The sequence below is a fragment of the Trametes versicolor genome (assembly GCF_000271585.1).
Source record: "Trametes versicolor FP-101664 SS1 unplaced genomic scaffold TRAVEscaffold_5, whole genome shotgun sequence".
Classification (NCBI taxonomy): Eukaryota; Fungi; Basidiomycota; class Agaricomycetes; order Polyporales; family Polyporaceae; genus Trametes; species Trametes versicolor.
In genome coordinates this window covers 2,225,943-2,250,401 of record NW_007360325.1, presented here as the reverse complement: position 1 = coordinate 2,250,401, position 24,459 = coordinate 2,225,943, and the positions used below count along the sequence as shown (strand labels likewise).

General features: G+C 57.3%; 8 protein-coding genes across 8 annotated transcripts; 4 read left to right on the top strand and 4 right to left on the bottom strand.

Moving 5' to 3' along the window:
- Nucleotides 1-1,139: 1,139 nt before the first annotated feature.
- On the top strand, nucleotides 1,140-2,561 carry TRAVEDRAFT_47049 (uncharacterized protein; the record flags this gene model as incomplete). The annotated part of the gene is made up of 5 exons (XM_008039274.1): nucleotides 1,140-1,310; nucleotides 1,373-1,449; nucleotides 1,506-1,616; nucleotides 1,671-2,298; nucleotides 2,355-2,561. The coding sequence occupies 5 exons, from the start codon at nucleotides 1,140-1,142 to the stop codon at nucleotides 2,559-2,561; spliced, it is 1,194 nt and encodes a 397-aa protein (XP_008037465.1).
- Nucleotides 2,562-3,842: 1,281 nt separating this feature from the next.
- TRAVEDRAFT_20059 (FAD/NAD-P-binding domain-containing protein) lies at nucleotides 3,843-5,195 on the top strand (the record flags this gene model as incomplete). Its single annotated transcript, XM_008038988.1, has 5 exons — nucleotides 3,843-4,317; nucleotides 4,382-4,413; nucleotides 4,469-4,669; nucleotides 4,726-5,013; nucleotides 5,076-5,195. The coding sequence occupies 5 exons, from the start codon at nucleotides 3,843-3,845 to the stop codon at nucleotides 5,193-5,195; spliced, it is 1,116 nt and encodes a 371-aa protein (XP_008037179.1).
- Nucleotides 5,196-7,116: 1,921 nt separating this feature from the next.
- Nucleotides 7,117-9,506, bottom strand: TRAVEDRAFT_47047 (uncharacterized protein; the record flags this gene model as incomplete). Its single annotated transcript, XM_008039273.1, has 4 exons — nucleotides 7,117-8,094; nucleotides 8,169-8,797; nucleotides 8,868-9,048; nucleotides 9,111-9,506. The coding sequence occupies 4 exons, from the start codon at nucleotides 9,504-9,506 to the stop codon at nucleotides 7,117-7,119; spliced, it is 2,184 nt and encodes a 727-aa protein (XP_008037464.1).
- A 1,971-nt stretch (nucleotides 9,507-11,477) lies between these two features.
- On the top strand, nucleotides 11,478-12,901 carry TRAVEDRAFT_58429 (uncharacterized protein). Its single transcript, XM_008039372.1, has 6 exons — nucleotides 11,478-11,488; nucleotides 11,567-11,643; nucleotides 11,696-11,797; nucleotides 11,849-12,431; nucleotides 12,491-12,691; nucleotides 12,750-12,901. The coding sequence occupies exons 1-5, from the start codon at nucleotides 11,486-11,488 to the stop codon at nucleotides 12,641-12,643; spliced, it is 918 nt and encodes a 305-aa protein (XP_008037563.1). The 5' UTR covers nucleotides 11,478-11,485; the 3' UTR covers nucleotides 12,644-12,691; nucleotides 12,750-12,901.
- Nucleotides 12,902-13,381: 480 nt separating this feature from the next.
- TRAVEDRAFT_20056 (uncharacterized protein) lies at nucleotides 13,382-14,781 on the bottom strand (the record flags this gene model as incomplete). The annotated part of the gene is made up of 2 exons (XM_008038987.1): nucleotides 13,382-14,459; nucleotides 14,645-14,781. The coding sequence occupies 2 exons, from the start codon at nucleotides 14,779-14,781 to the stop codon at nucleotides 13,382-13,384; spliced, it is 1,215 nt and encodes a 404-aa protein (XP_008037178.1).
- Nucleotides 14,782-15,520: 739 nt separating this feature from the next.
- TRAVEDRAFT_167267 (NAD-P-binding protein) lies at nucleotides 15,521-17,538 on the bottom strand. Its single transcript, XM_008039780.1, has 8 exons — nucleotides 17,436-17,538; nucleotides 17,317-17,349; nucleotides 17,028-17,243; nucleotides 16,274-16,417; nucleotides 16,068-16,209; nucleotides 15,991-16,008; nucleotides 15,714-15,929; nucleotides 15,521-15,659 (listed from the first exon to the last, which is right to left on the bottom strand). Exons 1-7 carry the CDS (start codon nucleotides 17,520-17,522, stop codon nucleotides 15,730-15,732), a joined length of 840 nt encoding a protein of 279 aa, XP_008037971.1. The 5' UTR covers nucleotides 17,523-17,538; the 3' UTR covers nucleotides 15,521-15,659; nucleotides 15,714-15,729.
- Nucleotides 17,539-18,011: 473 nt separating this feature from the next.
- On the top strand, nucleotides 18,012-20,715 carry TRAVEDRAFT_121389 (MFS general substrate transporter; the record flags this gene model as incomplete). The annotated part of the gene is made up of 6 exons (XM_008039779.1): nucleotides 18,012-18,267; nucleotides 18,323-18,358; nucleotides 19,255-19,324; nucleotides 19,377-19,946; nucleotides 19,996-20,290; nucleotides 20,347-20,715. 6 exons carry the CDS (start codon nucleotides 18,012-18,014, stop codon nucleotides 20,713-20,715), a joined length of 1,596 nt encoding a protein of 531 aa, XP_008037970.1.
- Nucleotides 20,716-20,951: 236 nt separating this feature from the next.
- Nucleotides 20,952-24,139, bottom strand: TRAVEDRAFT_167260 (AAA family ATPase; the record flags this gene model as incomplete). Its single annotated transcript, XM_008039778.1, has 11 exons — nucleotides 20,952-21,065; nucleotides 21,142-21,228; nucleotides 21,293-21,439; nucleotides 21,496-21,651; nucleotides 21,713-22,329; nucleotides 22,398-22,826; nucleotides 22,986-23,121; nucleotides 23,236-23,429; nucleotides 23,489-23,755; nucleotides 23,857-23,905; nucleotides 23,978-24,139. 11 exons carry the CDS (start codon nucleotides 24,137-24,139, stop codon nucleotides 20,952-20,954), a joined length of 2,358 nt encoding a protein of 785 aa, XP_008037969.1.
- Between the last annotated feature and the right edge of the window lie 320 nt (nucleotides 24,140-24,459).

Genomic DNA, 24,459 nt, shown 5'->3' with positions numbered 1-24,459 from the left:
CCCTTGTCGCAGCCTTGACGGCGGTACAGCGTGCTCAGAAGGCTTGAGCCGTCCCGTTCGGCGTGAGCTGTGACAGGACCAATCAAATTTAGATTCAGCTACGATTTGTGCTTTGAATCGTCCGTGATTTGTATGCAGATTTGTGCAGGATTGGCTCCCGTCACATGTGAGGAACATACATGATGTTTTCTATGCATGTTTTGGTCGAAAACATGATGAAAACATTGAAAGACCTGAAATAATCTTTTCAGTATATTCGGCCTCGTAACTTGAGGCAAACATTAGATAGACATGCAAAATGATAACACTGTGCCTTCAAAAATTCTCTTTGAAAAACACGGGAAAGACATAAATGATGTCATTACAATGTTTTCAGTCACGAACACAGGAAGACCATTGTAAAACCAATTTGAAAGTGTTCCCAGTGGTTTTGCGGTAAGCTTTTGAAAGACATTTTCGATGTATTCCCGGTGGCCGGTGTCAAAACACCAGGAAAACATCGTGAACAATGATAAATGGTATTCTGATGTCATGGCCATGGTCCACAACGGGACATCATATTACGATACAAAATTCTTTCTGCAATGTTTTCCGTGCAAAACATCCCACAAACAGTCAGAATGTCTTTTCGATGTTGGGACGCAAAACATAATCATGACCGTGTGAACACATACAGCAAGTTTGGCCAATGTCTCTAACATGATTACCGACCAAATAAGCTAAAATAACTTTTTCAGCTATTCTCTATGTTTCTCCAATGTTTTCGACCAAAACATCGAACTTTGCCCGCGGTGTCTGGCAGTGAAAGAAGTGTGAGTGAGAGCAGAGCCGTTACGGACCGCGCGCCTCAGCGACACAGACGTGGGAAAAACGCGTCGCGACGCGCCCGTGGGAAACATCGCGTCGCGGTCGTGGGAACGCGTCTCGGATTTATCAGCAGCAGATTCGGGCCATATATAAGCACGCTCGTCCAAGTTGCCATCCCCCTTCCCACCCGTCCACGCCGGCGTCGTCTACCTGAAGAACAGTGGTAGGACGGTCGCTCGCAACTGCAACGATCGCCACTCTTACTAGGCTTACATAGATACTCTCTGTGTATTCGACAACTTAGTACTGGAATATCAGTTTTATGGGCCGTCATGGCAAAGGCCACCACCGACAAGATTCGGGCTGCGTCTGCTGAGTCGAAGAAGTCGCCTGCCCGTTTACAGCAGTCGAAGCTCCCTTTCGAGTCTCTTTCGAAGCCCTCACAGTCACAGAAGAGCAAAGTGGTCGACGATGTTCCTCAGGCTCGGGGCGGCGGTTGGACGGTAAGTGTTGCGTTTCTACGAGCCATGGTAACGCGTAGCTGACCTGTTGTTGATCATCGTAGATAACCCGGACAAATGCGCGTGAGGAGTACCATCTTACGAATGACGACCTCAAAGGCCTCCAGAGTGAAACGAAACCGTATGTCCCGCATCACCATCAACGGTTCCCCCAAGTATACTGACATGGGCGCGCAGCACGCTGCCCAAGAATGGTGAAGACAGCCGCACCATGGTACTTTATCAAGAACAGGATGTGGAGCGCAGGGCTTGGGAGCGCCACGGGGGAAAGGGCCAGTTCATCAATCAGTGAGTATATGCATCTTCAGCGTGTCTTCGCCCAACAGGCCTGACCTGGTCTAGCCTGAAGATGTTGCGCAAGAAGCATAACGCGAGGAAGAATAGCGGCGGCGAGGAATCATTCAAACTCCCCTATGCATATCGCAGCGATGTCATCGGGAAATCGGCCGCAGGTCCCGTTCCTTCGCAGGCGAACCAGACCATCCCGGCGCGAAACCTGAGCATCCCCCTCTCACCGGCTCTTGCTCAAATCAAGAACACGATGACGCCCTGGTTCTGGAACGAGTTCACCGAGGAACTCGAGCGGTGGGAGAGCTGCCGGAAGCGTAGGGGTCACAGCAGCGGCCTCGGAGTCCAGCGTTGGGAGACTGCGATGCAACGCGCTGCAATATTCGCGGAGACGTACCCTGCACGGCCGCCTCCCTCCCACGTTCCCCCGAAGTCCCCTTGGATGAACGCCTTGCGCACGACCCTCGCAGCGGCGCCGCGGATGCCGCGCAACTACACGCGCGGATTCGTCGAGGGCATCGTGCCCTTCGGCAGGACGCCGATCGGGACTTCGCTTATAGCGCTAGACGACTGGGACGACGCGTACCACCTCCGTGTGTTCGCGGCTGTGGCCGCTGTGGTCAAGGCCCATGGGCTAGAAGAGGCGGGGTGGGCGAGTGCGCGCTGGGAGGTCTACGACACCGTAAGTGTCTCCGCATATCTGCACGGATGGGAAAATGACGAATGCGTTCATGACAGTATGTGGATTGCGTCGGATGCGCCATCGTTTATAGCCCTCACCGCGAGGAGTGGTTCGATCCTGGGGCGCGATGGCTGGAGGACGAGTACCGTCTCCGAGGACCGAGCCGGGACTATCTACAGACAGAGGCCGGGCGCGAGCGCGTGTTCCCGAAGATCCCGTCGCCCACCTACCGATCAGCCGCAGGAGGCTCGTCGTCGATGTAACGGTAAATACACGCATCTCCAGTCGCCGCTAGCGATTTTGCGTGCTTATCTGCAGTACACAGAACACTATCTCCATCACCACATCTATCTCGAATGTACTACTGCTCTCCAGGGATCCCGGAGTGTATCATTATCTCAGCAACGATGAGTATTACAATTGTTTAACAGTGCTTGTGTGTACACATGTGTTCGTGGAGGGCCTCCATTCCCTCGGGCGCCGTGCGAGTGACCCGCGCCAACGTCTCAACTCAAGAAACTGGACACACCTTGCCTGGATGCTTTGCAACTATGAAACCTCCTTCCACCATAGTAAGCAGATGGTGTAGGACTGATGCGATGCAGCACCGCTTCAAGCTCGAGACTTAGGCATTCGAGGCCGCCTTGGACCGTGATTTCCTCTTCGCGGTTTCACGCTACAGGATAGCTGTGTGCAGAGACCAAGGCGCACTCGGACCCACTGTGAGTTTCGGTAAGCTGACGAATGAAGATCATTTCCGAAGCCGCGCTGCGCTGGAATTACTAAAATTTCCCGCAGGAAGTGCTAGCACAGGCCGTCTAAGACGATGAGACATGCGGTACTCACGTATCTCAGGTCCCGGAAACATCAGCAACGGCCAGAGAGTACTGTCGAGCAACGTTGTTGCAGCTTGAGTCAACAGCCTACGCCTGGTACCGCTCCGCTGGTGTCGAAATGTCGGGATGCTAGTGGGGGATTGCCTTGATCGGAGATACGTCTTAATCAGCATCCTCGAGAAGTCGGGGAGGCGCGTGTATATGCCCATGATATTGACGCGCTGCGGCGATGCCAAGATTGCGCCTTACACCGCGTTGGTGGTGGAAGGTGAACACGGTCGTATGGATACCACGAGAACGACTTACAGCATGCAGCTCTGCGAGTCTTGGTTTGACACATACTGCTGACAGGTACCTGGGCATCCCTCCAAAGACCAGGCCATGGCTGTCAGGAGTGAACAGGAGGATCGATTTGCCAAAGTCGAGCCACTCCGAAAAGTTCGGAAGTCGCGTCGCGGAGTCAGGGGTGTTTTGGGGGCGCTTGACATGTGGGTAAGCTGATGCGGGTGTGCATGTGTCATTTCTGCTTACCACCCCCAGGCCCCGCTGAATACTGAACCTCCCATGATTGCAACCTCGGGTCGGCAAGCAGCTCGCTGCGCTGGTTAAAAAGCGAGCGATCATGCCAGGTAAAAGCGTAACTATTTTCCCTCGGAGCTCCTTCGCACCACCCTCGCGCTACCTCTTGCTCGCCTACACTCCTCCCAGATGTCGAAGAAGAACGTCGTGATCGTCGGTGGTGGCAGCGTGGGCACTGCCGTGGCACGCGAGCTGTCGGCCAAGCTGGACGCGTCCAAGTACAGCATCACGCTCATCAACGACCGGCCGTACTTCGTCTTCCTCGTCGCCGGCGCGCGCCTCACGGTCACGGCCGCGGACAAGCTCGAGGACACCGCGCTCATCCCGTACGACAAGCTGTTCCACAACGGGAACGGGACGGTCAAGATCGGGAAGGTCGTGTCGATCTCTGAGGGCGCGGCCGGGAAGGGCGGGGAGGTCGCGCTCGAGAACGGCGAGCGCATATCGTACGCGTCGCTCGTGCTCGCGACGGGCAGCGTGTGGCCGGGCGCGCTGAACTTCCCCGAGCACGACGACGAGGTGCGCGCGCACATCAATTCGTGGAGGAGCAAGTACGAGAAGGCGAAGCATGTGGTTATTGTGGGTGGCGGTGCCGTTGGACTTGGTAAGTGTATTTGACTTCCTGAGTCTGATTTGTGTGCTGACGCCCGCCGCGCGCGGTGTGTTAGAGACCGCTGGAGAGATCAAGGACACTTGGCCGGTCAGTTCGTCTGAACATTGTATATGGGTGGCGGCGAGACTCACAACATATTCAGACTAAGAAAGTCACTGTTGTCCACAGCGAGAAGCTGCTCGTCAACGATACCTACCCAGACAAGTTCCGCAAGGACATCGAGCGCCGCGCACGCGCCAAAGGCATCGAGTTCATCCTTGGGGACAAGCTTGACGTCCCTCCCGAGGGCACTGTGGGCGTCACGACGCGTAACGGCAAGAAGATTCCGGACGCCGACCTAGTGGTCAGTACGCCTTTCGACTCCCTCTACCTGCATGCGCGTGCTCACCCGCTTTGCAGGTCCCTTCGTACGGCGCGCGCCCGAACACGGACTTCATCTCCACGCTCGGCCAGAACGTCGTGACGGCCAAGGGAACCGTACGCGTGAACGAGTTCCTTGAGGTGCCCGGGCACCCGGGCGTGTTCGCGGGCGGCGACATCATCGACTGGGAGGAGCAGAAGCAGGCTGCGAAGGCAGGCACGCACGCGCAGGTCATCATCGCGAACGTGACCAGCTTCCTCGAGGGCAAGCCGCTCAAGAAGGCGTACAAGGGCAGCCCAGAGCTCATCATCATTCCCATCGGAAAGGTGCGTGTTTTGTTTGTCGTAATAGGTGGCCTAGTCGCTGACGTCCGTGTTCGCCTATGTAGACTGGCGGTGCCGGTTACATGGGTTTCCTGTGGGGTATCCTTGTGGGCGGCTGGTTTGCACGGACGGTGAAGGGGAAGACCTTGATGATTCCGCAGGCTCGCGCAGGCCTTGGGTACTGATTCAATTCCGTGAACTTTGCACGCCTTGGTTTCTATCGTGCTTGGGTTTGTGTTTCTGCCACTGTCTTTCCCTATCGTGTCTTTTTAGCGTGTCCTGCTTACATATACGCTTCGAACATTAGTAGATCGTAATCGCATATACCTATCGATCAACCGGCTCAGGCGCCAATTGACTGTTGAGTGCTGAGCTTGACTGACGGCTCGCCGTGCGTGGCCATCTACCACCCGTTACAAGATGCAAAAAGAGGAGCTCCCGTCAGATTGAAGTTCATACGACAAGGTAGAGGACTGCGCGCATACAAGCGGGCGTTGATTCAAGGAAGAGCCTCGGAGGTTGTATGGCCAAGTTACGCCGAGGGGCGGGGTTTTGCGGCTAAGCGCCACGCCCGGAAAGGCAACTTCTGTAGTTCATTCGACCATCAGTCTATGAGCGGCGGATGGGCGGGCGCAGGCTTCATATGCGCACCAAGTCTCGACCGGATGATGCGATATGAGCCTCATGGCACTCGAAGGAGCCGGCTGCCAGATTGTGTTCCGGCCAGGAAGGAAGGGGAGGAGCGCGAAGGGGGCCCATGTATGCAGGCCCGCCGCATTTTCTCCGGCACGTTGGAACGGAGCGCATAGTACTGGTAGCGACGTTTATCCCGCAACGGGCTGAATGTGATCATTGAACAGGGGGACGACTTGGCTTCTCGTGCTGCATGGCACACGCTGCATGAACCGCTGCTCACGAGTTCATGGCAAGGAAGCTGCGACAGTTCGAAGCGCGGCCTCGCGGCCTCGAGCTTGCGCCCAAGACGTCTAGAATGACGATGCATGTGCAACGAGAGCATCTCGCGAGGGAAGAGGCGCGAAGATCGCAGGAAAGAGCACGTCTAGAATGAAGTGCGTGAGCGCAGTGCGGGGAAGAGATCGAGAGAATACTCCGAGGAAGGCTGGGGTATGAATGGGCGACGCGTCGAGCCGCGACGGCATTTGCGGAAAAACCATCGATATCAGGACATGTCGATGTACAAGCGCGGTACCTAGCGGCGGTATAAAGACAAAGTTTGAAGAGGGCAGGAAGGTCTCATGGTTCGTTTCTGATCAAGGAGATGAAGAAGGTCCATGTTTCGTCGGCGGAGTATGGGGACTGTGATACGATGGAACCCGCACAACGGCGACTTCCTGCATTGTGTTGATAAGCTCTGGTAACTTGTTATGGATGAAGTGCATCTATCTCCGAGGTGGACTAAACTCTGTTGTCATTCCGAGAGTATCAGCGTCGCTGTGGCGATCAACCGCCAGGCGTTCAACGTGTGCAGTTGATATGAGCAAGAACGTACTGCTAATCTGTATGCGAGCTCGTTGAGTGTAGTGATATCGTGTAAATTGTCTGTCGCTGTACCGCAGTTTTCCACGTTGCGTCACAAGTGGGTGAGGGTCTTTGGATGACAAGTCAGTGTAGTACTAGTTGTTTTCCTGGATGAACTGGAGTAGTATCAGTATGTGTAACACCCCCCAATAAAGTCCCTACTTCTTAACGAATGCTACGAAGTCCAAGTGCCGACAGCGGTGGATGGTTTGAGTCAACCCGAGTTGGCTTGTGGCGTACGCCACGGTCACGGTGGTTATTGACGCTTAAGTTAGCGCTTATCGCCTGCCCATGGATATTGCGCCGTTTAACGAAGCCATTCTTCGTCTCATTAGTTTTGGAAGACCTTAAACAAGCACTTTTCTGAATGGTGTGCGGCTTCCCACTTAAGCTAGGAATGCAGGTCAAATTCAGCCTTGGTTCATCATAGCGTGGAGCGCAGTGGTCGTAGTACATTTAGGACTGAGTATCGAGCGGGACTGCGGGAACTGGTGACTGCATAGGTAAAGGAAACGATAGGGAGATGGGGCGATTCTGACGCGCGAAGACGATGCGTGAGTCCACATTTTATCCTTCGAACCGAGTAAGCTCGCTTGCGACCAGACAGTCCTCCTCCTCCTCACCACGACTGTACAGCGCAAGATTCCCCTTCTCGCACACCAAGCTTAGCTTCGCGCCCTTGCCATACTCCTTCACCAGCTCCTGGACCTGGCGCAGCAACGCGACAAGCTGCTGCACGGTGTGCATCATGTCCGCGTCTTCGTTGAATTTCGCGAACTCCGGCGCGTCCAGCTCTTGGCGGATGACGCGATCGAAAGATCCACGCGTATGCACCGCAACGAGGTTGAGCGGGGTCTGTGTGAGGAACATCTGGAGGAACGTGTCCTCGTTGCTAGTGCGGTCGACATATTGCGCGGAGCGCGTCGCGAGCTCGGCGACGGCGCTCTGCGGGAGAAGTCTGCCCGCGCGGATAACCTTGAGCTCCTGGGGCGGTCCGGGCTTGGTTATACCGCCAGTAGAAGTAGGCGCACCATGGGCAGCCCCGCCCTCGCTGGGCGGGGGACCCCACGCGGAGGCGGCCGATTTGGAGGGCTGTGGCGGAGGGGCACCCCAGGCGGCTGCGGCTGCGGCTGGGTCGTCCTCCGGAGTCTCCCAGATCGCGAAAGCGTCGAAATCGTTGTTTTTATCGTTGTTGTTGGGAGAGTCTTGCCCGATCGGAGATGTAGCAGATGTAGCATTGGTAGGGACAGGAGCCGCTCCCCAAGTGGCGGCCTGGTCAACGGTGTTGTCGTCCCACTTCGCTAGTTCATCGATGTCAACAAAAGCAGAACCTGCAGGTTCAGGTGCGCCCCACGCGGCCGCACCGCTAGTAGGAGTGTCATCCCAGCGTGCGAGCTCTTCGATATCGACCGGTGTTGGGGGAACACTAGGAAGCTGCCCAGTGCCAGATTCGGAGGATGTGTTCGGAGACGAAGAATTGGCAGAGAAGTTGGGGGCACGGGTGTCGACCTCCCAGCGAACGACCATATTCAGCCCGTCGAGGTCCTATATGTCAGGCAATGGAATGTTCGCGAGTCAGCGCCCCGGCACAGCGTGAGAATGTCCCCCATTCGACTTACATACTGCACGATGCGGTAGTGGCCGCCGCCGTTCTCGCACTCGGGAGCGTTCGCGGTGGCCTCGCGAACGAAGTTGTCGCGACAGCCGCCCTTGGGGGGCGCGACGTGCTCGCGGGCGCAAATCGCCCAGCGTTCCATGAGGACGGTCTTCTCGCCGCCAAGGCGCAAGTCGATTCGGAAATCCTGTCGGGTGTCCCATTCGACATCGGGCAACGTCGTGCTCGTGGGTGCGGGGCTCGTGTGGTCAGGAGTCGTCGTCTGGCCAGCTTCATCTTTCCCTTCAGGCTCGACGATGAGACTGCCACTGTCAACGGCCGGCGAAGGGGAGGTTTGATTCAGGCGGGAAGTGCGGATCCATCGAGCAAATTTGCGGAGGTTGTTGCGGTCAGTGACAAAGTCGACATCGCGCCAGTCGACAGCTTCGGGGCCTTCCTCGACCTGCGCGAGTGCATCCATGATTCCGGCGCCTTGCTCATCATCAGCTTTGTCGAAGGCGTCGACGGCGCGGAAGAGAGGGACAAGAGATGACGCAGAGCCCATATGGTACGCGTTTTCGTCGAGCATGCGGATGCCTCTGTCGAAGCGAACCTGGATGGGAAGAGGGCGGTCCTGCCACTGCCGCGGAGCACCTCACGAAGCGGTCAGCGTTGCTTGGAGCCAGCATATCGAACGTCCAGATGGCGAACCAACGGTGCCTACCTGGGACGACTATGACGGGATCCCGGCCCTGGAGCCAAGTGTACGATCCGATACACTTGAATCCCGCCAATGAAATCGGTTTGTCCGAGAGCCCGACAGCGGGTGGCGTCAGCTGCTGAAGCGCAGGTACGAGCACGCCCGCCATAATCTCCCGCGGTGGGGGCAGCTCCTCCTGGACGGGCTGAGTGTTTCGCGTGTTGTTGAAACTGCTCCAGCGTCCGTCGGTGTTGTTGTATCCCCCACGGCCTCCGCCTTCTCCCCGACCGCGACCGCGCTCGAAATGACCACGACCACGACCACGACCACGACCCCAGTCCCCGCGAATACGTTCTCCAGTACCACGGCCACGATCTCCACGGCCGCGACCGCCATCCCAGCCACCGCGGCCGCCATCCCAGTTGCCACGTCCACGTTCAAAACCGCCGCGGCCGCGCCCACGATGTTCACCAGGGGTGTCGGGGCCAGATCCGCCCCAACTCGGGATACTCGATTCGCGGCCTCGAGCCTGGAACTCGGCCCAGGTCCTACCCCGGGTATCTTCAGGTGGAGACGTAGTGGAGAAGCTGCGTCCACGAGAGGCCTGAGCGCTTCCACCAAACCACCCCCGTCCGCGGTTTCCGCCGCCGTCACGGTCCCCATTCTGCCAGCGTTGGACCCCGTTCCCATTCGTTGTGGGTATGCCATGTCCGTCGAAAGCCTGTTGTCCTTGGCCTTGGGGGTCGTCAGGCGTGCTCGGCGGCTCAAGCGCCGCCCACCGATTCGGTATGCCTGGCGGCGGAGGGAGATGACCGAAGTTCCCGTTCCCGCGCCCCAGACCGACCTGAGGTACCCCGCGCCCGCGTCCACGTCCTGCGGTAGCCCATGCGTTCTCGTTCGGTGCACCTCCCCGTCCGTGGTTGTTGCTGTTGTTGCTGTTGTTGTTATGTGTGCTTGCATCGTTCCCCGAGTCCTGCTGTGCGACGTGATGCTCAGCGGCTTGCGTCGCCGCGTTGTCACGTTTTCCCCCGCCCCGCCAGTATTTGCGTCCCCCGCCTCTGCCGCCGCGTCCTCCGCGTCCCCCGCGCCCCCGATCTCCAGAGGTGTCGCCAGTCAAGCTGGGATTATTGGTGGCTTGGCCTGGCATAGTTGTGACTGTGTTAGGGGGTGCTTGATGTGGACAGTGGGGGGTAACGAGAAGAGTAGATGCAAGGTTTCAGCACGACGCAATCCGCGCCCAAGGGTATATTGACAAGCTGCTGCGGCAGTGCAGCGGGAGCTGCAGGTCCTGTCGTCTGCGTCATGTGAGAACGTCGCAGCGTCGCAGCTTCATAAACGCAGAATGAAATGCTAGAAGGAGGAGGAGCGCACCTTGGACGCGGTAAATGAGCGTTATTTAGACGGGTCATGGCGATGAACATGTTGCCGCAGCTGCGTTCTCGAGTGCTGCAGCTGCGAGACGTCATGTGGTCATCTGACGCTGCGAAAACCAACATTTTGGGACAAAATTAGAGAGGGCTATGGCCAAGACGTGCGGAGTGTAGAGGAGTCGGTGCTGCAAGTTGTCGCGACTCCGTTACTTGCCTGCGGTGTGCGGAGCTCAGGCTGAGGCGAGCCGCAGTAACGGCGTCTTGCATACGACTTGAGAAAACCGCACACAGCATATGTCCAACTAAGCCAGATATACATCCAGGGACATCCCGAGCTCGAGGACTTGACTCCGAAGTACAGTGCGAAATGTGGGCGGACGCCGTGTGGATGCCCGAACATATCTGACCCATGACCCTTCCCTTCGATCAAGTAAATCAACGAAGATCGCCAGGCATATGAGCTAGTCGACATACCACATATATCGATGTTCATGTCTGTTCCAAATGCTTCACTTCGTACTGTATGCGCTGTTTAGGACAGAGGCTTTTGAAACGACGACATAAGATATGAAGCGCCCGACAGCACGGAAGAGGATGCTGACAAATGCGTGGGAAAGTAAGCACTATATAATAGTTCCGCCGCGATTAGCCGAGCAACCCGCCCTCTTCCTCCCATCATCATCTCTCATCTGCGCGCCCGACGCTGCCCAACCTTGCCAATCCCCGTACGCATCCATATCCCATTCTCTTCAACCACCTCCATCTCACTCTTGCCATCCACCTCGCCTCCACATTCCTCCTTATCCTCATCCTCCTCGCCCACACTCCCCCCGCTCCTCCTCGCCCCCCTTCCCCCTTACGATACACACACTGTCTGCTTCTGCAGCAGTGTAAAGACGAAACAAAGACAAAGACAAAGGCTGTTAAACTGTTATAAACGTTGAAATCGAAATATTGGCATTGGCATTGGCACACGATATCATGGCACGGACGAATGCGAGACATCATGCACAAGGACGTTCGACTGCAAAGTCGACGTCCTCTCTCTCCACGCAGGCGAAGCTTGCTTCGTCTCCGAGGAGTAAGAACGGACCATCGGTTTCTCCGAGTGGAGGGCAGGGAGGTCGTAAGGTCGCCTTCGCTGCCCCCGCCACCACCAACGCTTCCAGTGCTGCCGCTGACACCGCGGCCCCTCTACCCCCCGCGTCCCATGATGATGCAGGGGCAGGGAATGACCGGCTTGCATGGCCGTTGAGAGTCCATGGTCGGCAGATGGTAAGAACAACCGAAGGGTGTCGTTCGGTATGCGGACTGATCATGAAATCGCCTGGTGTCTCTCTCCCATGTTCGTAGATTGCCAAGACCCTCGCAAAGGATCAATACCGGATCAGCGAGAAGGACCTGAGCGAGCTCAAGCACTTGGAACAAACGTGAGCATTGCGACGAGATCGTCGTTGCATCCCCCGGCTGACCGCAGTCTAGGAATGTCTACAACCCGAGACGCCCGATGCTCCTGTTCAGGGAGCAAGATGTCGAACGCAAGACGTTGGAACGCCATGGAGGCCCGGAGGGGTTCCTCAACTAGTGAGTCGCAGCGTCGCAGCTACGCATATCTCCAGCTAACCTTTCCCGCAGCCTCAGGAAGCTCTACAAGACGCACCTCACGAGCAAGAAGGCGAAGAAGCCCTTTCAGCAGCCCTCCCACTACCGCGTCACGCCCGCAGTGGACATCTCGACGTACAAACGTGATTACGTCGGCCGCTCAGCCAAGCTCCGTGACATCAAGGCTCGCCTGGTCCCCTGGTTATGGGAGGAATGCAACGCCGTCCTGGACAGGATCGACGCCGGAGACGGGGCTGTCGGTGGCGACGGCCAATTCTGCAAGCAGCGCGAGCGTGAGGACGCCATGTCCAGCGTCCTCGGTGCCTTCGCGAACTCCTACCCCGTTCGTCCTGCTGCACCGCTGCCACCGTCTCCCGCTGTCGACGCCCTCCGGGCAGTCCTCACTGCGGCACCGAAGCTTCCTTCACCCGATGATTATGGAAAGCCCGTGGACGGCCTCGAGTGGAAGGACAGCGGCTGGCCAGAGGATAATATGTGGTACGAATGGGGCTCGGGCTACCTGCGCCGCCTCTTCGCCGCCCTCGACGCGCTCAAGAACGCGCATGGCATGGGCGACCAAGGCTGGGCTACCGCGCGCTGGGAGGTCTACGAGACGGTATGTGAATTTCGCAGAGCTGTGGCGTCAGGAAGCTGATGTAGGCTGCGTGAATGCAGCAATGCGAGTGCATGGGTACTGGCATCGGGTACGACCGCCGTAACGCGGAGCTCCGGTGGGGCGACTCTGCGGCAGACTGGCTGCGCGAGGATTACCTCCTCCGCGGGATCAAGGAGTACGTAGGCGCTGCACCCGGCTCCAGCAACGCCTAGTCGGCTTGTTCGCCGCTGTTCATCAGCGATGTCGCTCTTGTTACGAAGGTCAGTCCTTTTAGTGTGCTTTCTCGCGGAACCTTCGCTGACAAGTTCTTGCCCGCAGATGTCCCCCATATGCCTCTTGTCTTCTATACCTCCCTTCTCCGCCCCAACACGAGTGTGTATACCCTTCCTGTCTCATCTCCTTTCTGTCCCGTCACTCTCTGTCTCGGCTCTCTGACTTGTCCTTGATATATGCGCCCCCGTTACCTCCCCCTACTCTATCCTCTGTCTCTTGCTCTATCTATTCGTGCTGTACGATGTAACTTATAGGAAAATGTAAACGAAAATAGCTTCGGCCGCCAAAGCTACGGGGCAAGTGAAGGCGCACTGGGTGTACTGCCGTCGTTGAGCGTACTGTGAGAGTTCCCGCTGACCTTAAATCACCCAGAGTAGTGTGAAGCGCGACCGGTCTGAAACTTTGGACAGTGTGCACGTGAGCAGGAGTGGCCAATGGCCAAGGCGTCATTATAATTAAGAAGGGCGCGACTTCGAGAGGTATGTTATGAACCAACGAAGCGCTAACAAGAGCCCCAAGCAACAGGAGTGAGCAGGAGCGAATATTAGCAATAAGAATGAGGTAGCATCGGGGTGAAGATGGCGTATGCGCAGCGTATAAACCGCGGGACCAGATGTAAAGAACCACAATAAAACCGCAAATACAAATAAGATAACTCGAGCACAATACTGTACCTTTCATCGCCTACCGCTGCTACTGTGGTAGCGATACGCGTAGGCGTTCTGCGCCTCTCCACCGCGCGACCTGGAGGCCGGAGGCGGGGAGGAGGCCGGCGACGATTCGCGCGAGTTCCATCGCTGCGTGTCCGGGGAGTAGGGCAGCCCCATGGGGGACATTTGCGGGGGCATATCGAACGCCAGTGTGTTGGGGACACCGAAAGAGTCTGGCATGTTCATGCCCATCCCCATGTCCGGATAGGAGTAAGGCGCAAACCCGTGGTTGTCGAGGTTCCAGCCCTGATGAGGCCGAGTCGAGGAGTGGTCCCGCGCAAACAGAGGCTGGATGTCGAGGGATTGGGTCGACATCCGCCCGGCGGGGACCGAGGGCGCGGGTCCGTGTACTTCCGGTTGAGGGTATGCGGGATAAGAGCCAGGGTAGGAGACCGGTTCGCCGTAGGGACCGAAAAGATCGTTCACCCCATTGATGGCGCTGTGGTACGAGCTTGCCGGGCTGACCATGGCGGGGCCGGGCATGTTGGTCGAAACGCGGGGGCGGGAGCTGGTCGTCGACGTAGTGCGGCTTGAAGACCCGGAGGCGATCGGCTGATGTGACGGGGTAGGGCGCAGAGGTCGCTGGGAGGATGAATCCGAGTTCTGGGAAGAACTGGACGAGGATGAGTTTTTCGAAGGATATGGGCGTGAAGCCCGGCGCGCCGCTGGAGGGGCGGGAGCGGATGCCGGTGACGACGTAAACACCGCGTCGGGGGCGACGGACCCGGCGAGCAAGCTGTCCTGAGACGGCTGCTGCCGCAGGCCCTCCGCACCCGACGCATCGTTCCGCCTGGGCTGCACCCGCTCCTTCCTCTTCGTGATAGTGGCGATCTTGGTGGCAAATGTGCGCTTGTCCTTCACCTGTTGTTTACTGCTCCGTTGTACCACTTCGTACGTCTGGTCCTTGCAACTGGGGATATACCCGTGCTTGCTCTTGTAGTGCCTTGTGAGTGACGAGCGGTCATCGAATATCGAGGAACAGCGCGATTGCGTGTTGGTCTCGTCGACATAGTAGAACTTGCAATTCCAGCGCCGTACTTTAAGGCTACGACGGGCGGTGAGTAATATGAGGGGGCATGGAGAACAGAACGAAAGCGCTTACTGCCACTTGTCCATGTGGACTTTTAAGTTCACGTTCTGGCAAAATGTTTGGTCGCAATGTGGACACTCTATAGGGCTGGACGAGATGTAAGCATAGCCTCTGTGAGTGTGCAGGAAGTAATTACGGACCCCTGCCGCAGATGCACCAGCCTATGCCGCCTGAGGTCTTTGTGGTAGGTATTGCCACATTCCGGGCATGTGCCCTTGGTAGGACCTTTTTTAATGAGCTCCTCTGGGCTCGGTTGTTGTGTACGTTGCGGAGGCATCGTACACTTATAAGGGAAATGCGAGGAGCAACACTGGGGAGGGTGAGGAATTACGGATAACCGAGCGGGCAGAGGCTGCTCGAGAGAGGTGAATGGGAAGGCTGAGGACTGAGGGACCTACCGCTCTACTTCCCAGCTTTTTAAACCATCCGGGAGCCTAGGATGCACAATGAGCGGTCACATTGACTGGGGGACTCACCATTGAGCTCGACGTCCAAGCGGCGAGTGGCGCTTTACTGCTCGCAGGTCTAGCAGTGAGGTACGGGGGGCAAGGTACGAGCTACAGGTCATAGGCCACACAAACCCGCCCCGACGTACACGCCGCTAGCGCATCAGCGGCTTTGACCTCCGAAACGTGTATGGGTGGCGCGTCCCGCCATGTCGGCGTAGGACGCCTGGACATGTCCTGGCGGACGGATGGGTATCCTGTTCTCCTGTAGAGAAGGACTGAACGTGTCAGCGTATTTTTCAAAACCCTTAAGGATATATCAAACTGCTCAAGCTTTCGTCGAGTATGTGAAATAAAACTTCTCGAAGCGGAGACCGCGACGCGTATATTGCTCGAACGCGTCGAACACGTGACCGTTGTGCTTGGTCGCCGACCGTCGCACCTCCACTGAATCATGCCCTGAATCGCAACGTGTCCAGTGGCCACGCTCTAGAAGAGTATGCATGGTACGCAGGGACCACGATGAGTTATCGTGCCGCGCAGGAGGCGCACTGCTGCTTGGAAAGCATTGGAATCATGATCTTGAGCTTTGACACGTATTCACGATATGATACCGGTACAACCAAATGCAGAGTCGATACGCTTTGGACAGCCGCTCCACCGACTTGACCGTCGCCGTTATCCAGACGCCTGGTCCAACCGTCATGTCCTGCGGATGTGTCCGTCAGCAAGTAAACGAAACAACCCAGCCTTGGAAACTTACCTCGCAAATCGCTAGGTTATAGCTTCGAAGGAATCAAGGAGCCCATGCGAACGACGCTCCCGCCGTCGACCTGGATAGTCGCGCCGTTGACGTACGCGCCGGCGCGGCTTGCGAGGAAAATGCACGCGCCCGCGACATCCTCGGGCGTGCCGATGCGTCCGAGCGGGATGCTCGCGCGGATGATCTCGCCCTGTTCACGCAGCGTGTGCGCCATCACTGTATGCCGGGCTCAGTGTTAGAAGAACTTGCGGCGCAGGGAATCAGATCGAGCACTGACTCTTGCTCTCAAAGGGACCTGTCGGCGCGGAGTAGCGCATGAGCGATGTGACACATGCCGCGGAACGAAAGACTTACCGCATGCGAGCGTGTTGCTAGTTATGCCTTCGCACCCGAGGCGACCGGCAAGGTTCCGGCTGAGGTGATGCAGGCCGGCCTTCGACGCAGAGTAAGCGTATGTCTCGTGGTCTGGCACGGTGAGGCCCTCCACCGAGCCGATCTGTGCCAAACGCGTTCAACGAATCAACATATTATCGATGAAGGCGAAACGCGGTATCTCTTACATTGATGATGCGGGCAGGGTCCCTGTATGCACCGTTGTCCAGACCACCCTGCTCAGCCGCCTCTCGAAAGAGAGGAAGGCACTTCTGTGTCAGGGTGAACACTCGTTGGAGGTTAAGTGTAAGGAGCTTGCTCCAGGCTGCATCCTGCAGAAACTTGAAGTTAGCGAGCACTCTTCTATGAAGCCATTTTTCTTGGTGCGCCAGATATCGTAAGACTCAGCAACAGGGAGCCATGAAGACCTAGCGCAGAGCGATGCGGCAGCCTTGAGGCGTGTCTGGGCGGGCACCGAAGCAACCCAGGATCATACATGACGCGTAGATAGTGAGGGCGACCAGACCTGCGAACCCCCAGGGTGATCGCACAGGTACCTACCCTACTCAAATGCGACCCATTATGCCGGAGAGGAAGAGCGGACACATATCTGCCGTCATGCTCCTGCTGAGGTCGTAGCATGAAACGAACAAGAGCGAGGGTTGCGCCTGGCTTGTTTATGAGGAAGTTCTCGGTGAATTCGTCTGTCGCGGGTGATGGAACAGTGCAACATTTCGTAACGATGTACAAATGTTACGAATTATCTGTCCGCATAAGGTAATTTCGTTGCATTTGAACCTAGTTCGCTCAAGTTGCAGGTTCGAACCTCTCCCCAGTCTCGTTACTAGACGGTATAGGAATCGTTCCATTGTGAGACTCCGGTACCGTCTGGTTGCGAGACTAACATGGACTCTTATGATGTGGGAATGGACGAAGACGTACGGGATAATCATCGAGTGTCGCTCCCCAAGCTGCTCCGGCATTGTTAACGAGGACGTGTAGCGCCTTCTCGCGCGTGCTGAGTTCCTTGACGAGCCTATCGACCTCCTCGAGCTTCTGCATATCCGCGGGGAGCGCGACGCATGATCCAGGTCCGAGCGCATTGAGCTCGCCGGCCGTTTCTGCGCAGTCCTTGGCGGAGCGCGCTGAGATATACACCTGGCGGCCGCCGGTCGCGTGTCAGACGCGTCGTTCTTCACAGGCACATGTGGTCGGTGGAATAGCAACATACCTTGGCCCCGTTCTTGACGAACCCAGTCGCAATCTGCGGTCGTTTGGAAGCCCATCAGGAGCGTGTCCACGCGTATGCAGCGGGGGCCGCAGAGTGAGCGCTGAGGGCGCCGTACGCACCATTTTGCCAATTCCACGGCTGCCGCCAGTGATTAACACTACTTTCCCCTTGACATTGAAGAGACTATCCAGTTGGAAGGAGGTCATGGTGGGCGAGGGGTTGGAACATGGCCGCTAGGAGTTGCGGGGTATATGTTGCCGCCACAGACCGTCCGGGGTAGGGTCAGGAGGTCGCGGGCCGGGGACACCCATTCCCGGTCTTGCAGCGAATCTGGGTGTTTGCAGACTTGACTCCGAACCACTTCCACGCTTTCCACGCGGGCTCGCTCGAGGTCTCCACACATCATCTTCTTGTTCAGAGTCTTCGATACACAGCTACGGTTGATGCAACCTCGCGCAACAGGCGCATCTCAACAGATCTTTAAGGGAATACGCAAATTCCGGTCCGACCGAACGCACCACTCGGACGCTCGGAGTTGCGATGTGGGAAACGGCTGGCCGCCTCGGAGCGCACGCGAAGCTGAGCACGCTGAATCCGACTGATCGTTCTCGACGGAGCTATTTCCGACATTACTCATAAGTAATCATGGCCGTGCAAACGCCTGTCCTTCGTGCACCACTCTGCTCGCCTCAGCCATGTCTCTCTCTGGTGTCCACGCCCAGGAGCCGCAGCGCGACGCAGATGGAGCGTCCTCCTCGGAGACGCTGCCATCACCCACCCCCGCGCCAGGGACGGAGCCGCAGAAGGACCCGTCTTCCAACTTCGCCGTGGTCGGAGGCACGAAGGACTTCGGCTTCCTTCCTATCCCGAAGAGTCTGCAATATGACCCACAACATCCGGCACATTTTGGACTGGCGATGAATGTTACGTTCGGGCTTGCCAGTACATTCAGTGCGTGGATGCATCGGTCCAGCCATTGAGCCGCTAACCATCAACGTTGCTATAGTTGTGTCGAACCTGTACTATTGCCAACCGCTGCTCAGTGAGTCATATTCTTGCTATATTGCCATCCCCGACGAGCCAGTATCGGGTCTTTCAACGCACATTGGGAGGGAGATGCAATCGAAGTCAATCTGAGTTTCCCCTCAGTCGCTTTCGCTCTGGCTCGCACAATCTTCACAATTTACTCCAGCTTGAGGACTCTGGGGACGGTATCGTGAGTACGATAACGCCCTCAAAAGCCCCCGAGAGGTCTCCAAGGGCGTCCCGCTCCGTCACGCCGCTCAAAGCGGTCTGCAGGGCGTTTAACCTGACGTTGTAATCCTTTGACGCCTCTGCATCTCTGGAGTTGAGCGAAGAGGGCCCTAGTTCAAGCTGCGGATTGCAGACGCCAGTCACGCAGGACCTCTTCATCGCGACAGAAGCCTTTGTCGTCTTACATCGCAGATGTGTGCACGAGCCAACCAGACCTTGTCAGACCACATTAGACCCCAGCCAGACCCGTAAAGTATCAAAATGGGAGCCGGGTCAGCGCAATGAGTTCTAGGAGCAGGCTGCGCAAGACTCGGAGAGGAATCTGTCCCGCAGAACACGTTCCGGCTCATGCTCCGCGTTCTGGGGGCTTGGCCGAGTGACAGTACTCGACTACTTGAGTGGCAGGCTCGTGCCGAGCGCATTGAGCTGTACGCTCACCACGGCATGTGGTAGCTGTCACTGTGGCCATCCAGCACCGTCTGTCGCACTCGGTCACCCAGAACGCAGAACATGTTCCGGAACACGTTCCGCGAGACACATCCCGCAGCCTCCAGGACGTTCTCCGGATGGAGGTCTCGCTACCGTAGATCCGTAGTGAAATTTGAAGGAGTCAAGGCCTAACCAACGCACCTTTGCTACGTTCTGTCATCTTGTAGCCATGCTACTAACAAAAATTTACCGTAGTTCAGTTCGCCCAGTCGTTTGGCGTAACATACCATGAAGTCTCCAATATCCCCACGCTTGTTCAGGCTGGGTAAGTTAAGCTTTTTCAAAGCGCGCACAACTATACTCACAGCGCCGTTCAGCTATGCTATCGGCCTCCTATTCATTACTCCTCTCGGCGACCTTGTCCGACGACGGCAACTGCTCCTGCTGCTCGCGGCAACAACAGCCTCACTCACTATAGGTCTCGCGATCACCAAAAACCTCGTCGTGTTCGAAGTGCTGTCATTCCTGATCGGCATAGGCAGCGTCACGCCGCAAATCCTGATGCCCCTCGCAGCGGATCTTGCGCCACCGGAGCGCCGCGCGTCTGCGCTCTCCATCGTCCTCTCCGGCCTGCTATTCGGTGTGCTCATCGCTCGGGTCCTCGCGGGCGTCGTCGCGCAATTCGTGACCTGGCGCGTTGTGTACTTCATCGCGATCGGCGTGCAGTACGGCGTGCTCGTCATGCTCTACTTCATGCTCCCAGACTACCCCGCGAAGAACAAAGGCATCACGTACTTTGGCATCCTCTACAGCATGGCGAAGTACACGGTCACGGAGCCGCTGCTCGTGCAGGCGATCCTCATCACCATCCCGTCCAGCGCGTGCTTCACAAACTGGTGGGTCACGCTCACGTTCCTATTGGGTGGGCCGCAGTACAACTACTCTACGTAAGTCCCCCGTCATCATGCCACGCAGTCGCCGCTCATTGCCCGTCAGAATTGTTATCGGCTTGTTCGGCCTCGTCGGGATGGTGGGCGTCGCCACGGCGCCATTCGTCGGGCGTACGATCGACGGGCTCGTGCCATGGTCCGCGACGCTCGTCGCGATCTCCATGCTCACGCTCACATTCACGCTCCAAACGGCGGCGGTCGGGCTCAACGTCGCCGTCGTTGTCATCGTCTGCATCGGGCTCGACGTCTTCCGGCAGACGCAGCAGGTTTCGATCACGACGGCTGTGCTCGGCCTCGAGCCGAATGCACGATCACGCCTGAACGCGGTTGTCCTCCTTTCTGTGCGTGTCTCCCTTCTGTGCACGATCGATGCGGTACACTGACATCGCCACTGCAGCTCTTCATCGGGCAGGTGATGGGCACCGCCGTAGGGTCTAAGGTTTACACAGACCACGGCTGGCGGCCGGACGCCTCGCTCAACCTCGCGTGGACCGTCTTCTCCCTGATTGTCCTGCTTGCGCGTGGACCGCATGTCCCGCGGTACACATGGTTCGGGTGGTCCGGCGGCTGGGAGCTCCGGAAGAGCAGAGTCGTGGCGCGGCAGCAGGCCGAACGCGATGCAGCCGCGAAGGACTTGGAGTCTGCAGGCGACGGTGCGGCCGTAGAAGACAAGGGCGCTTCGGACGAGAAGCGAAGGAGTGCGGATGAGGCGGAGGAGCGAGAACGGGAGCGTTCCGCGGAGAAGCGGGGGGACGAGGCTGTATGAAACTCACCTTGGGGTTTCTGATTGGGCTGCGTGACGACTGCGATGCTTTCACGATACAGATGGTGTTATAGAGTTTTATGTAGTGCTACATGCTTTCACGACTGGGCTGTGGTGTTCTATATATACGTACACTTCGATGTCATGTCCTGCGGTAGGCCCGCGGATGTTTTCTTTCTCGTGAGTCGTGGTAGAGCCGGTTGGCAAGATACAGCTTTCCTGTCGCGCCAACGCGACGCTCAGGCATCGGTGACGCCATTCCTGTCTCGCCATTGCACGTACGTCTCCACGACCTCTGGCGTGATTTGTTTCTTGATGTTCCGCGCTGCCCTAACGAACGCATCCTTCGGAACCTAGAATGTCATAACACGATGAGCCACCTCGTCACCTAATCACGCCGATAGGACATGTGCGAAAATGAGGACTTACGAAGGGCGCGTCGATGTTCTCTTTCATGGTAAGCAGTGCAGCCTCCTGGCAGAGGGCCGTGATCTCTGCTCCCGAACATCCTTCCGTCTGTTGGGGTGTGAAGGCAAACATTGAGTGAAGGAGCCTCACGATATCTCATTGTGAAACAGACCATCCTCGCAATCTGTTCGAGGTCCAGACCCTCCTCGACGCTCATTTTCTGGGTGCGGATGCGCAAGATCTCGACCCGCCCCTCCAAGTCGGGTGGGCCGACGTAAAGGATACGGTCCAACCGCCCAGGGCGCATTAATGCTGAGTCCTACATGATTACGCGGATGTTAGACTTATATCGCGATCTCTGAGCATGAAACTCACGATGACGTCTGGCCTGTTCGTCGCGGCTACGATAGTGACGCCAACTAGTTCTTGCACGCCGTCCATCTCGTTCAGGAGACTCGTCAGCACACCCTCCTGGGCGCCACCGCCGCCATCCGATGACGTGCGAGAGCCCGCGAGTGCGTCGATCTCGTCCTAGACCGTCCGGATTGAGCGTCTGAAGGTCCATTCATAGAAAAGTGACTTGAACACGTACGAAAAAGATGATAGACGGAGCAGCTCCTCGGGCCTTGCTGAATATCTCCCGTACAGCGCGCTCCGACTCGCCGACATACTTGTTGAGCAGCTCGGGACCCTTCACCGCAAGGAAGTTCACGCCGCTTTCCGTCGCACACGCTCGTACGAGGAGTGTCTTGCTGCATCCCGGCGGGCCGTACAGCAGTACGCCTCGCGGCGCACGGACCCCAAGGCGCGCGAACGCTTCAGGGTGCAGGAGCGGCCACTCCACGCACTCTCGCAGCTTCTGGATCGTCTGCGCCTGCCCGCCGATGTCCGAGTAGTGCACCGGCACGGTGTCGAGGAAGAGCGAGCGCAGCGCGGAGGGGCGCACGGTCGGGAGCGCTGTAAGGACGTCCGCATACGTCAACTGCGGGGTCGATTGGGAGGGGGTGGGGGCTTCGGACGGGGACTGTGAGGCGAGCCAGCGCTTGATGGAGAGGGTGCCTGCTTCGCGCACGACGGCGCTGAGGTCGGCGCCGACGTAGCCGTGCGCTTTTGCTGCGACTGACCGGAGCTCGTCGTCTGCGATTGCATGTGGGGCCTTCGAGAGAAGGACCTTTAGGATTTGATAGCGTTCCTCCGAGCCAGGAATACCTACACGAAACGAGCAGGAAAGTTCAATGAGAGTGCATGTACGTCGGGGTGGAGCAAGGCGGGCTCACCAATCTCAATTTCCCTATCAAATCGACCTGGTCGACGCAACGCGGGGTCGATGGCATTCGGCCTGTTTGTGGTCGCAACGATCATCACTTTGCCTTCCGAGCCATCCTTGCCCGTTTCTTCCATACCGTCCATGAGCGTCAGCAGCTGCGCCACCACGCGTTTCTCGACCTCTCCGCCCGGACCCTCTTCACGGCGTGGGCATATCGCGTCGACCTCGTCGAGTACGATGATACACGGACTGCGAGCGCGTGCCTCTGTAAAGACATCGCGTATGCGCGATTCGGTCTCCCCATGGTATGCCGAAGATAGCTCTGGTCCGTTCACGATGAGCACTGCCGACCCGGTAGATGCTGCGATCGCGCGTGCGAGGTGCGTTTTTCCTGTCCCAGGCGGCCCGTGGAGGAGAACACCGCGAGGCGGCTTGAGGCCTGGTGACCACGATCGTACAATGTGCAGAACATCGCCGGTGAGGAACGTAGGTTCAGTCCGGAGTAGGGCAGGGGGCAGAGGCGTATTGATATATCGAAAAGAAGAGACGTCAGATCATATGCGCGACGCCGCCACGAACAAAACGCGCCAAGACGCACCGAACTGGCGGAAGAGCTCAGGGCGGGTGAGAGGGATCTCAATGAGGTCGCGGATTTGCGCGATCTGTTTGTCGAGCCCTCCCACAGAGGCGTACGCGTCCGCACTCACGCCCCGTTGGACGGCATGCCCGGCAGCCTGCGTCGTGTGCATGCATTGTCAGCGCGGACACACCCGGATGCGCACCTGCCTTACCGCATTGGCTGCTGCTTCGTCCGGGGCGGCGGTCTTTGAACTCTCGCCCTCGAGAACGACGGTTGTTTCCCAGCCGACCGTCCATAGTTTCGGTGGGGCGTCTGCTAGGGAGAGGGCTTGTACGCCGGCGGCGAGATCTGTGTCGTCGTCTGCTTCGCCGTATGCCCGTACAGAAGTTACGGCAAATCTGCGTGTTTTGCCTTCATACACGACGTCGAGTGTCTGTGTGGGTGTGAGGTACCCGAGGTCGACTGCGTGGCGGGTGGTAGTATCAGATTAGATGTCGGGGATAGTGAGGCAGAGAACGCACTCAAAAATTCTCGGATCAGGAGAGTCAGCCAATCTCTGCGTTGACCCTTTCCAGAACCCGAGCTCTTCGGGGAAGAAGAGGAAGCAGAGCTTATCGCGGTGCTCTTTTCATCGAAGACTTCCTTGACACGAACGGTCTTTGCGAGCGCTGCCTGCCGGAGGGAAGGCACGCTGGGAGGAAGTTTCGGCGCATCCAAGGAGAAGAGGCTGACTTTTGATCCTGGTGTCAACCTAGCGGTCAGAAGAAGCGGTGGGGAGACAAGGATAGCTGAAAATTCAGTAATTGTGTGTCAGCGGTAGAACGCTATTCAGCGGACGATACAATGTCTCCTTCTCACACACATGCAGCGCAGGGACACGGGCACGTACCATCCTGGGACAATTCTGAAGACGGCCATGCGACACCCACGGCGAAGGCCTGAAGGGAGAAACAAGCTTAATCAGTGGGTTCATGCATGCGCGAGCGGTCATCTGAGAGCTTCTGCGGTACCTTGTGCGAGTCTGCAGAAGATAAGCCCACGACGTCTCCTGCGTAAACTTTGGCTTGCTTCAGGATGTCTGCGTTGATGATGATGCGCCGAGCCGCTCTCGAAACGGACTCCAAGGATTCAACCGCCTCTACGTTGAATTTTCTGGTCGCGAGCAAGCTCATCCCGTTCAACTATGGTCAACCTACTGACCATTTGAAATTAGCGCTGCAAGTCAAACGAGAGAAAATGCTTTTGAAGCTCTACGCAGAATTTTGACAGATATCACATAGATACACCATGTTTTTACATCGATATCAAGGTGTGAGCGACAAACGTTCAGCGCAAGATGGCCTCAGATGTGAAGCACATCTTGCACTGTTCGAGCCTTAGAAAAAATCGAACACATCCAAAATGATGTCCGCTACCCGAAAGACACTTTCACAGAATTTTGGCACTATAAAAAAGTAGTTACTGACATACCAGAGCTTTCCAGATCGTCAAA